The sequence below is a fragment of the Strix aluco genome, chromosome 10 (genome assembly GCF_031877795.1).
Source record: "Strix aluco isolate bStrAlu1 chromosome 10, bStrAlu1.hap1, whole genome shotgun sequence".
NCBI lineage: Eukaryota > Metazoa > Chordata > Aves > Strigiformes > Strigidae > Strix > Strix aluco.
Genome location: NC_133940.1, coordinates 27,053,084 through 27,064,988, shown reverse-complemented (window position 1 = coordinate 27,064,988; position 11,905 = coordinate 27,053,084). Strand labels below are relative to the sequence as shown.

The following is an 11,905-nucleotide window of genomic DNA, read 5'->3' as shown; positions in this document are numbered from 1 at the left end:
TTAATGGCACCAAGATTTGGAGAAGGAGCTCACCTTCCTTGCACAACCAGATTTGCTATTTTAAGCCCTTTCAGAGAAACCACTGGGGGCAGGAGGAATATGCAAGTATAAAACATTCCAATATGCATTTTCTCCCTGAAGCAGTACAGGCCCATTGGTATTCCTCATCCACTTCAAGCAACATTCAGTCAGACCCTAAAAACGATTGCAGCATGTGTCCAAAGCACGCTGCTGAGCCTCTCAGTGGTCTCTTACTATTCAAAAGCAGGCTAAATTCAGTAAATAACGTTTATGTGTAAAAGTATCAGGATGGTATCTGAACTACTGTTGGGTCCTCTTCAACTTGGGACATTCAGAATTTCCCTAGTTTTATTAAGTTACCCTAGTTTTTTTCAGGTACTGGTACGTACATCTTGTAGAAAAAAATCCCAGGAGGCAAAAATGCCAACTGAACGTGTGCAACTCAGCCCAGCTGCGCTGTGATACTGCTCTGATCGTATTCATGGCAAAAGCCCACAGAAAGATGTGCAGGACACAGAGAAAAAATCCTGGCAGCATGGAAAACACCCACACCTCAGCACATTCCCACCAGGCAGGGGATCCCTGATACTTTTTCTCTGCAGGAGAGACTAGAGTATGCCTGAATGCCACCCACCCCATCGAGGCTGCGCTGGATTAAGGCAATATACTGCGAAGGACAAGGCTCCAAAACTCTCTCACCTTTACTGCTGAGGAAGATCTAGCTCAGTTAACCCTGACGCTTTTATAGAGCAGCTCGACAGAATGAAAGGTGGTGCAGCAGGAATAAAAATCCCCAGTGCTTTAGGCCTCGAAAATTAAATCCACATTAAACATCATCTGGTAGCCAGCGCCCTGGGGTACCGATCCTGGGACACACATTTCATACAAGCCACTATGTGTTGAGATGCTGAGCTCGGTTTTGGGTATGAGATAAAATATGCGAGCTCTTGGAATTTCACATTTCTAGGCTGCGAAATGATTTAATGCCAAAGATAAGGTTTCTGCATTGCAGACATTTTTCTTCTTATTAAATATATTATATATTTGATCATCAATGTGAAGAGACTTTATATAAAAGGAGGCTTTAAGAGGAAAATTTGAAGTGTCCTTGAAAAAGTTGCATAGAATAGCTGTAGCAAAATGAGGCCAGGTAAAACTACTGCTAAAGCCCCACTGAACTCCTGTCTAGGCCAGCTGTCATCTCCTGCAGTAACAAAGCTTGCATTATGGAAAGCACTTCTGCACACATACGTGTTGTCATGCGAGGGAGAAGGCGAGTCCAAGAAAACATTTTGTGAGTAATACATGTTTAAAGAAGAAAAGTATACACAGGTTGTGGAAGTATGCACCTTAACCAGGACTAGGAACGTTCCTACATCAACAGAAACCTGGTTTATGCTAGGAAGGGTTTGGTGAGAACGTGGTAGTCACTAAGTTTCTGCAGTATTTCTAAGAGGGAAAAACCCCGCTCTAAATCGTAATTAATAGGCACATGAAACTAGAGGTACCCTTCAGAGTTACAACACCGTCTACAGCGCTTAAGGCGTACCGGAGAACACCAAGCATCCCACCTTTGCTCGAGGAAGCGACAGGAGTTGCCCGTTTCCTGGGCACTGCCCTGCTCCCGCGGCGGGTGCGGAGGCTGGGCCGGTCAGGGTGGTGCCGAGGGGGCCCAAGGCCTCGTCACGCTGCGGCCCAACCGCTTCCCAGCTGCGCGGGGTCCCTCAGCCCTGCGCTACCGCAGCTCTCCCGGCCTTCGGCGGCCTTCCAGCACTACATCTGCGGCACAAGCGACAAACCACAATCAGCTTTTGAGGAGTCTTTTTTATTAAGATAAATCCAGCAAAATTCCTAACAGTGGGTACATACAACCAACCTGCCCTTTTAAAAGAAATGTTTGTATTTCATTTAAAAACATGATTACACTTTTTATTTATTTATTTTTTCAAAACTGACAAAATAAAATTACATTTGGGAAACAACAGATTTCCAGCTCTTAGGTTTTTCATGAAAATAGCTCACCTTCTTTATAAAAGCAACCCACAGAACCACTGGAATGTTTAACACGGTTATTTGTTTTGAGACCTCCCCACTTTAAGAAACCATACAACACATACAAGGGAAAAATTAAAATCTGAAGTCTGTAAGCATGACTTACACAAAAAGGGACACACTGACAGAAGTCAAAAGCTACCACCACTTATTCTTTCCATGTACCATACAAACTATTACAATCACAAAATTTAAAAACAATGATTTTTTTTTTTTGTTTTGTTTTGTTTGTTAGGGATTTAATTCCCAAGTAACCGAGATGAAGATGTTCCATAATTAAATTCATGCTAAAAAAACCTGCATTTATAAAATAGTTGATAAAAATATTCCTCTCTGTTAACAATACAGCATGGAGGTACGGATACCAAATGATGGAGATATAGGGCAGGGTTAACATTACTCGGACTTGGCTTCCTTATCATCAGATGCTTCAGCAGCTGGTGCCTATAAAAGTGTTTGGGAAGAATAGAAATATTATTCGTAATGCTAATCGGATTCCATTCTAACAAGCATCAAAGAGATACTAGTTCGTTAGCACACACATGGACAACATTTTGTGTAGATAGACAAGAATGCACAGCTACTACAGGAAATATCAACACGACGTGTCGGCTGAGAACTCTATAAATTAAAACACAGATGAGTATTAAATAATTATCAAGCTGATTTTGGAATGTAAAGTGCCTCCAAAGAGGCAGAGGTTTAGAACATGCTTTCAATTAGGATCAATGCCAGGGAAAGTTCAAGTCCTCATCTCCGTAAGTCATGGGGAAGTGTGAGAATTACACATAAAGCCATGATACTTGTCTATCGTCCAATCTTTGGGGAAATTGTTTCTCACCTGGTTTCTGTAAAAATATCTGCTATTACTTTTTATATCAACACACCAAAATTGCAAAGCTCCTACCAAAGATCCTGCGAAGTACATTAGCCCCATATTAATTTTTAGCAAAGAAGCTCCTGAATTAAGTTTTAAAAATGGAAGAATAAACAACCCATTAACTGGATAATGATACTCAACACGTGAAGAGAGATCACTGTCAATCAAACGCAAGAGAGAACACAACAGGCTGGTCTGTGCCTACAGGGGCAAAGGGAGCCCGTGGCAAACGTTGCGCTTCTACTATCAGTAAGAAATCTGCTAGGAAAAGGCCATCGGGAGCTGGCTGAAGCTGGCGGCTAGTCCTAGCAAATGGCAGCTCTTAGGGAAGTGGCTGATGCAGTAAGAACCTGTAAGAAAGAGGCTTGCAGATCAAGAGACAAGACCGCGTTTATTTTGCAGATCTCTGGTTGAATTGTTCTGAGGCGAAGAATTGTTTTTAAAGAATTGTGTAAAACTGAAAACCAGATTTCTGGCCCAGTCCCAACCCGTGCTGAGCAGAAGAGGCAATCCAGCAGTCCAGAGAGGATATGCAAAGTCAGCTCAGGGTTGGATAGCGATCTTACTGAGCCCTATTGTTCCCCAAATATTCTGCATTGCTCTTGTGCCGACCCCGCCAGGGACCCTACGACAGCACAGACCACCTGCGGAAGGGCTCTATCGCACAGCGGGAGCGGGTCTGAAGGAGAATGCCATGTTTTCAGGCTCTCCCTGGGAGCTGCCCCGTGCAGATACTGCTGCTGGTCGGCAGTGAAACACACCACCTTCTGACAAGGAGGCCAATCCTTAGCTCCTGCAGAGGTAAAACCAACACATCTCTGTTTATTCCCGTGTTTACTGTAGCTAAAGTACCTCATTAGTTTTGGTATCTCCGTTTTCAGAGTGGTTTTCTTCTTTAGCATCCTCTTGTTTAGTTTCATCTTTGCCTTTGGCTCCTTTCTTCCCTTTTGTTGCTGCTTTTTTGTCCTCCTTTTTATCATTTGCCGCCTTTTCTTTCTGTTAAGAAAACAGACCGTGATATGGTAAAGGCCGATTTCCACCTCGTCCATCTGCACAGGCACATTCTCCACTCTAAAACCATCGACACAACCTGCTCCTACACCCTGAACTTCCTATTGACAAAGATGAGATGGAAGTTTCCACGGAGAAATGCTTTTCCTCTATTCTGTCCTGAATGTGCTACTGGGAAATGCATGATATAAAAGCAGCCATGGCCGGGGTTAAAAGAATTCCTATTTTAAATAGGCATTCAATTAAATTAGCTAAAAAATGTTGGAGTTGAACTGGCCTGTATTTCTGCTGTGCCGCTGAAAGGCATACCACAGAACAAAAAGAACATGTACAACTAGTGGAAATACCAGAATACTTCAGATGTGCTATTAATGCCTATTTAGAAAACTGTAACAAAGCTGTAGTCAAGGGACTTTCCCCCTTCCCTGCCAGAAATATTCCTTACTATAATAAACCATTTGTGTGAGACAGACAAGTTGGGGGCTCAACAGCATCACTTCAATAACAACAAGAACTTTGAATTTATTATTTAAGTGCAGTTTCTTATATGTGGATCAGGCTACATCAAAACAAAACTTGAGGCTACAACTCCTGTAGCAAGTTTTCTATATGGCAAGGTCAGATCCCGACCCCAATACTCTAACAAGCACGACTCTCATTAGTTTCAGTTCTGAGGACCTGCCTCTTGCTGCCAGTAAGTAACTGCACTAAGCAAACTACCTTAGTTCCTCGCTTGATTAACCTAGTTCCAACAAAGGAACCATAAATATCTGCAGAATTACTACTCACAGGGAAGTGAAGATAAACAGATAATTGCTGAAAATATCTATCCACTCAGAAGATGGGAGTTGTCACGGTGACTAGAAGGTACAAAAAGTATACTTTCTTATTTCAACACCTCACTTACTAGCGTACAAAATTAATTCACATTGAAAATGAGCTGCTTGGTAGGGGTAAACTCAGACACAGAGTACGAGGAGCAAAGGCACCTGATTCTTCAGTGATGCTGATGATTACAAACTCACCAAAATTAACACCAACTCCTACAATAATGCAGAAAATTTCAGATGGGAGGTTAGTAGCACTCACATGGGTGAGGGTCTCTTTCCTCTCTAACCTCCCAGTCCCCGGTCTGACCTTGCTGAGGGATTCCAGCCCATGTGGGAAATTCTACTACAACACAGTGGTAGGAGCCCCCTTCTCCCGGGCTGTGCCCACCCTCAGCAAGCCTCTCCTCCTCTCTGGGGACCCACTTCTCAGCGATGGGCAGTGGCTCTTTCCAAGAGACGGAAGAGAGTCACCAGAGGAGCAAGAAGAGTATACCTCCACTCCCTTTTTCCCCTCCGCTGGCTGAAGAGTCCTCCAACTTTCAAGAGAGGCAGAAAAAAGAGAGATATCACAGTAATATCAGCACCCAAGTATTCCAGTACTGTCTGGCAGTAAGATTTAGAATTGCAGTGCTGCTGTGGTACTGGTTTGCTCTCACGGACCTCATCAGCCCTTTGAAGCACAGCCCAGTAGTGCACTGTGACAGGTTCCTCCAGCAGCACCAGCGTGCGCCAAACCCACGAGCATGGGCGTGTTAAGTCACTCTCTCTTCTAAAGTCAGCCGTAAAGGATTTTTAAAGACTTGGGGTTGTTTGAAGAAGGGTATCTTTTCCTGTACCCCATTAAAAAAAGACAACAAAGTATTAACAGAGCTAAAAGTGGAATTCTCTGTAGCCCACTCTTTGCTGGCCAAGCCCCTCTTAAGAAAGCATTTGAGGAGGATCCACAGAAACTGGTTTCCACGGCTGGACTGACTGGGGAGAAAGTGCCTGGCAGCACACAGCTGTGAGTGAGGATCCCCGGATCTCTGCTCTGTGGCTTCTGGGGACAAGCTGACGGCTCTTCTGTAAGGGATCAAGGCCCCTTCCACAACCCAGTGAGTCCAGGAAAAGAAGTACCCAAGGAGACAATGTTATCTTTCCATTTCCAAGCTTCTTCCCTCCTCTTGGTTAGTTCTGAGCTAATACCATTGTATTAATTTTCCTATACAGATGTCAACATCAATTCAGAGTAAGGTCACGTGTTTTACAAAGTGATAAAACTTTTTTCCCAGGTCTATGTTTTTCAAGATGGCTAAGTTTAAAAGGTGAAATCTATTCTGATGCACAGAAAAACATTCAAAGAACCCAAAAGTTGTGAAGTTAAGCATTTGGGGGGGAACAAAAATGAAAGATGCCTGCACAAGTCTTATTACATCCCGCTTCACACAGATACTGATCCAGTATTAGGAGCTCTAGAGAGCCAAAAATGCAGCTCAAGTATCCCGGGTACAAAGCAGCACCTTAGAAGGGAGAGGATCAATGCTGTCCCAATCCAACTGGGGGGCAACACGCGGGGCAATGACCGAGGCACCACTCCCAGAACTGAGCTGTACGCGGTCCCAGAAGGAGGCTGCGCCAGTAAGCCAGTAAGGGACCAAACCTAAGTTTTGACAGTCCTCAGCCTAGTTTCACAACTTTTAATGCAGCTTTTGTGTATAAACCCTGAGATGTCTCCATAAAAATGAAAAAGCAAACTTGCAAAAAAAAAAAATACCAACAATGTGCATCGTTTGCTACTGCACTGACCTCTGCACGGGTCACCAGCAGAGGCTGAAGCCAGGACTTCTAGATGCCCAAGCCAGCTCCCTGTCACTGGGGCTGAAGAGCAGCCACCAGCAGTAGGCTCTCCTCTTCCTGGGGACCAGCCACTAGACGCAATCCAGTGTGTGCCAGCCGCTTGCGCCACAGGAATGCGGAGCAGCAGGGTCCTTGGGTTCCCCTGCCGCTCCGGAATGGGATCTCGAAATCCGGCCGCACCACCAAGATGCAGATGTGAAAAACTCGCTCTGCCCACCACCGCCATTACAGAGCTGAGACGTGGGGTCCCCGAAACGACAAGCGGGGTTCTCCTCCTTGTCCATTTCTCATGACAGCTCTGCTGCTCCGTGTAGCAGGACTTGAGAGGTAGAACAGTTCTCAACATCTGGAAGTCTGCTGTGCCGTAGGCAGTCACGAGGCCTTTTAAATGTACAGAAAAGAGCTCCTGGTTCCCAGCCCGTCATCCCCTTCTGCAACTAAAGCGTCTCTCGCACCTGCGCTTTGCCCCTACGACCATCCAAAACCACAACGGAAAATGTACGATGGGAACAGGTTAAAAAGAATACAAAAGTTTTGTTGTCTTTCCCCCCCCCCCCAGCTGCAAAATCCTAATACAATCTGAATATTTACAGATAGATCTATAAAAAGCACTGCAACTGTGATCCACTGGGGGATTTTGTGACAGGAAGGGGGTATCAAAAAATACCTCATGGATTGCAGAAGTGTCCCCTTTTAAATTTCAAACTGTTGCAAAGCAAAAAGGAGGTTTAATTAGTTTCTTTTTTAACTATACTGTCAGATATGCCAATATTTTTGCCATTTCAAAAAATATCCAGCTTAAGGAAACCAGTATGTAGAACTTTATCTTCAGTGACTAGAATTTGACAAACTGATAACTAACCGAAAAGGGTGCCTTTGAATAAAACCATAAGAAATGGTAATTAAAAGCATGATTTTCAATGCCTTCTCTAATTGAGTCTCTGATCTCTATTCAAAGCATGGTTTTCCCAACAAGGCATTGTAAGAAGCTTCAGAACAGCCTTGCAAGGCAAGCAGTAAAGCTTCACCACAACTGATTTAAAATCTGTTCAGTTTACCGCGTTCCTTCACTAGGAGTTGGATAAAACTATCTTTACCTCTTCCACATTCTTTTAACTCCCATCATTCAATCTTAAATCTTTAAAGAAAATGATGAAAACCAAAAATGGTTAGTTGTGGATGTTCCCGCCCCCCTAAACACCTTCAAGAAAGAAAAGTGCAACTTCAGTTGAAGAGATCTCAAAGACTTACCTTAGGTGCTGCCTTTTTGGGCTTCGGCTCCGGTTTAGGTGGAGCAGGTTTCTGTACAAAACATACATAAGAAACAGAGTCAGATGAATGTTATAAATGTTTTAGCAATATGTTGGTAACTTTGAAAACTATTCAAACAAAAAATAGTTTAGAGATGTCTGCTTCATTCCATACTATAAAGGAGAAAAGGTCAGAGACAGATCAGTATGTTTTGTCCAAATCCACGTTTCCTCACGGCGGTTACGGCACAGATGCTGACAGTAGTAGTAAGTGGATCGTTACAGTGTCTGGGTGTTGCTGTCTGCTGTGAAGGCAAGTGTGTGTCAAAAATGAAAGGTATTAACATTTGGACATAACTCTATGTATGAACATACATCTTGGCGTTCACTAAAATTAAGTACTTTCTTTTTTAAATAGCAACTGTTATCCACTTGGCATTTCCAAGATGGCTTTAAAAAGGGCTGGGTGTGCTAAGCGTCTGTAGAAAAGGATGTCAAGAGCCTGTTTAAGGCTGTGACTTTGGGCTGAACCTTACCGCATGACACAGATTTACACCCTCTAGGTCTCAGTTTACCCAACAGTTGGGCCCTCAAAATCAATGGGCAAATTACAAGTATGAGGAGAGAGCAGGTAGTCTGCAAAGCTATAAGCAGGATTCTGTACAGAGAAGACCTACAGAGAACAAATCCATCTTGGAACCAGTATTCCTTGACTCTGGATACTCATGCATCCAGATGGGATGTGAGCTAACACAGGTGTTGCATCTCATGTGAAATGTCTACAAGTAAGTCTGTCATGTGTTGATACTCCGGGACTGGAAACATAGAATAGGAATTTTACTTTTAAATATTGCAATACTCTAACCACGCCTTTCAGAATACCAATGGAAAAAACCAAATAGTTTCTCTATAACTATCCCCTAGAACTTAGCATCCCACGTGACGTCATATTAAGAGAGTAAATAAAGATACTTACAGCGGATAGTCTAGCTGACCTTCTCTTTGGCTGCATAAAGAAAGACGTGTCAATAAAATTCAGAGAGCACATAAAGCAGCGCTTCCTCACAACTGCAACCCAGAATAACATGGCACATCCATGAAACCCCATACAAATCCTAGGATTTATGAAATTACGGGCATTATGGCAATGACTTCCGATAGCTCTCACTCTATGCCGCTGCCCTTCTACCCCACTGAGGTGGTGATAAAGTTTCTTTACTTCCAGGAGCTGTGCCATGAAGGCTGTGTCACCGAGCTGTTCGCAAGGCTGAAGGGGACACGTTCCCACTGGAACCGGTGGCCTCTGGCCTCAGCTCGGCGGAGCTGCTGGCAGCAGCCGGGCCGCCCTGCACCCACCTCAGGCGACAGGCCAAGGGATGGGCCTGGGCACCCCAAACTTGAGCCTGCACCCACCCCCGGGAGCCGCAGACCCTCAGGCCTCGTAATTTATGTGGAGCACGACACAAATTCTTGGAGGAGTGGGGACCCGCACCGAAGAAGCAGCTCCTACCTCCTCCTTTGCCTCGCCTTCAGCTGGAGCCTGCAAGGAAAGCGAGAGACTGAGGTGAGAAGGCGGCAGCTCGGCCCTGAGGGGAGCTCTGAGGTGGGAGGGGGGACGACGAACCCCCACACCCCCCTCCGGGGTGACCCCCCCGCCTTCGGGAGCCAGGAGCGTGTGAGGGGGATAAAGAGGCCCCCCTCTCCGCAACCCACCTTCACGGCCTACAACTCCCACAATGCCTCGGGGGCCACCGAGGCGACGTCATCACGCCGAGGCGTCCCCGCGTTTAAAAAGTTCCCGCCAAATTACCTGCCACAACAAGGTCGTCGCCGGTCCCGCGCCAAGGACAATGTCGGCCACTCGGCCCCGCCGCGATCGCGCCCGCCCGCGGGGTTTCGGCCCGGCCCCGCCGCCCCCGGCTCCCGGGGCCGGGGGCGGCGGGGCCGGGCCGAAGCCCCTGCGGGCGGGTGATGGTCCCCGTGTGTGTGTGGGGGGCGGCCCCGGTGCCCGCTGTGGGGGGGTGAGGGGGGGGGGGGTGTCGGGGCGTTGTGGCCCACTGAGCCAAAGTTACTAATTATGGTGGTGAATCCCTTCCCCGTTTTTCCTTCAAGGACAGTTTCAAATTCTGCGCCGCCTAATGGCTCCAAATTACCATTGCACAACCATCTGGTATGACAAGAAGTGGGAGAGGAGGAAAAAAAAAAAAAAAAAAAAAAAAAAAGGAGAACAAAGGCAAACGCAGGAGAAAGAGGCACCGTTTAAACCCAAATCCTCCCGGGGAATGGCCCCGATCCGCACTAAAATGCTCCGGGAGGGCTGGGGCCGTTCGGCCCCGGGGTTTTGGGCGCTGGGCGAGCGGCAGAGCCCTCCGTGCCTGGCGCTGCCTGCCTGTGTTCTCCATAGGGGCAGCAGCAGCACTATGGCTGTTTGTAATCCAGCATGGAGACACTGCTCAGCCTTCTCCTTGCAAACAAAACAGCCCAAAGTGAACTCACAGGCTCCCCTGCCCGCGCCGAGCAGCCCCCCAACACACGCCCTAGCCCTCTCCCTCCGGTCCCAGCTCCACTTTAGGACATCCACAAAAAATTAAAAATGCGAAAACTCCACATAACACACACACGCGCGCGCGCAAGAATCTACGGATAATTTTGCAAACGCCGCTTTAATCTCTCCCCTTCGTTCCCCATCTGTCTCCCCTATTTTTTTTTTGTACTTACCTTTCTTTTGGGCATAGTTGCACCTTAATAGTTGATTGCAAAATATATAGATATAGATATATATAAAAAATAAATGTAACCACCAAAAAACTGTTTCAACCGTTCTGCAAAATTGCAAAAAAAAAAAAAAAAAAAAAAAAAAGAAAGATGTATAAGGGACCAAGAGTTAATTGCAGCAGAAACTGAACAAAAAAAAATCCCCCCCTCTTTATTGCAAACAGTAAAATACACCAACACGCAACCAAACTGCATGAATGGGGAGCGCGAGATGGGCCCAGCCGCCGAGTGACGGCCGCGGCGGCCAATGGGAGCGCGGGCAGCGGCCCGGGAGGCGGGGCGGAGGCAGGGAGGCGGGGCGGCGGCCGTAGCGCGAGAGACGCTCGCAGGCGGAGGGACGGCGGCGCTACGCTGTCTGCGCAGCGGGGCCGCCTAAAGCGCGCGGTGAATACGGCGCCGCCGCCGCTGTGGCGGGGAGGGCGCCGCCGGCAGCCCGAGCGCGGCGGGCGGGCGGGCCGGGAGGCGATGCGGGGCCGGGGCAGCCCCCGGGGCCGCCGCCTCCTCTTCCTCCGAGCGCCTCCGCGCACGCCGCGTCCTGCCCCGGCGGCCGCAGATTTCGCCCCCCCCCCGCCCCCGCCTCCTCCTCCTCCTTCCCCGCGTTCCCCCCAGAGGCCGGGAAAGAAACTTCCCCGAAAGTTACCACAGGCCGCAGGACGACAACATGGCCGCCTCGGCGGCGGCGGCGCCGGCCCTCCCGCCGCGCCCGGGCTGCGGGGGGCCGCCATGCCGCGGGGCGCTGCGGCCTGGCAGCCGAGGGCGGGCGGCGGCGGAGGCCGGGGCGGCGCGGGCGGGGGGAGCTGGGCCGGCCGGCGGCGGCCGCCACGTCCCGCCTTTGCGGTACCTGTTGGAAAGGGCTGTCAGACCCCCCCCTCCCCACCCCTCGGGTTACCTCAGCCGGCGGAGCGGGCTGCGGCCTTTGTCCGCCCCGGCCCCGCGGGGTGAAAATGTTGTGGCCGTGGGGTGTAACTGCCTCAGGGGCTGGGCGACAGCTGGGCAGGGGGTTTTCGGGACCAGTTGGAGCTCTTAAGTTGCCTTTTGGTCTGTTGCATCTCGGCTGAAGCGTGCGAGATCTTTGCTGGAGCTGGGCCTGTGAGTTTGAGGTAGGCCGTAAGGTGAAGGCTCACCTTCCGCACGGATTAAGGAAAATTTGCCCTTGTTTCCATCATAGCTAACTGCAATTTCTGTCAGGGTTTCAGCCAGCTGTTTTGTGTATTTCTTTGCGGAAAGCACAAGGCATGTATTATTACCAC

General features: G+C 48.1%; 1 protein-coding gene across 1 annotated transcript; it reads right to left on the bottom strand.

The window, feature by feature from the left end:
• Positions 1 to 1,830: 1,830 nt before the first annotated feature.
• On the bottom strand, positions 1,831 to 11,142 carry HMGN5 (high mobility group nucleosome binding domain 5). The gene is made up of 6 exons (XM_074834819.1): positions 10,599 to 11,142; positions 9,391 to 9,420; positions 8,857 to 8,886; positions 7,882 to 7,932; positions 3,806 to 3,949; positions 1,831 to 2,517 (listed from the first exon to the last, which is right to left on the bottom strand). Exons 1-6 carry the CDS (start codon positions 10,611 to 10,613, stop codon positions 2,470 to 2,472), a joined length of 318 nt encoding a protein of 105 aa, XP_074690920.1. The 5' UTR covers positions 10,614 to 11,142; the 3' UTR covers positions 1,831 to 2,469.
• Positions 11,143 to 11,905: the final 763 nt, after the last annotated feature.

Excerpts from the sequence above, each read along its gene's own strand:
- HMGN5 (XM_074834819.1), bottom strand. Across the intron at positions 7,933-8,856 it reads GGTCAGCTAGACTATCCGCT|AAACCTGCTCCACCTAAACC; the intron begins GTAAGTATCTTT and ends TGTTTTGTACAG. Across the intron at positions 2,518-3,805 it reads GAGATACCAAAACTAATGAG|GCACCAGCTGCTGAAGCATC; the intron begins GTACTTTAGCTA and ends ACACTTTTATAG.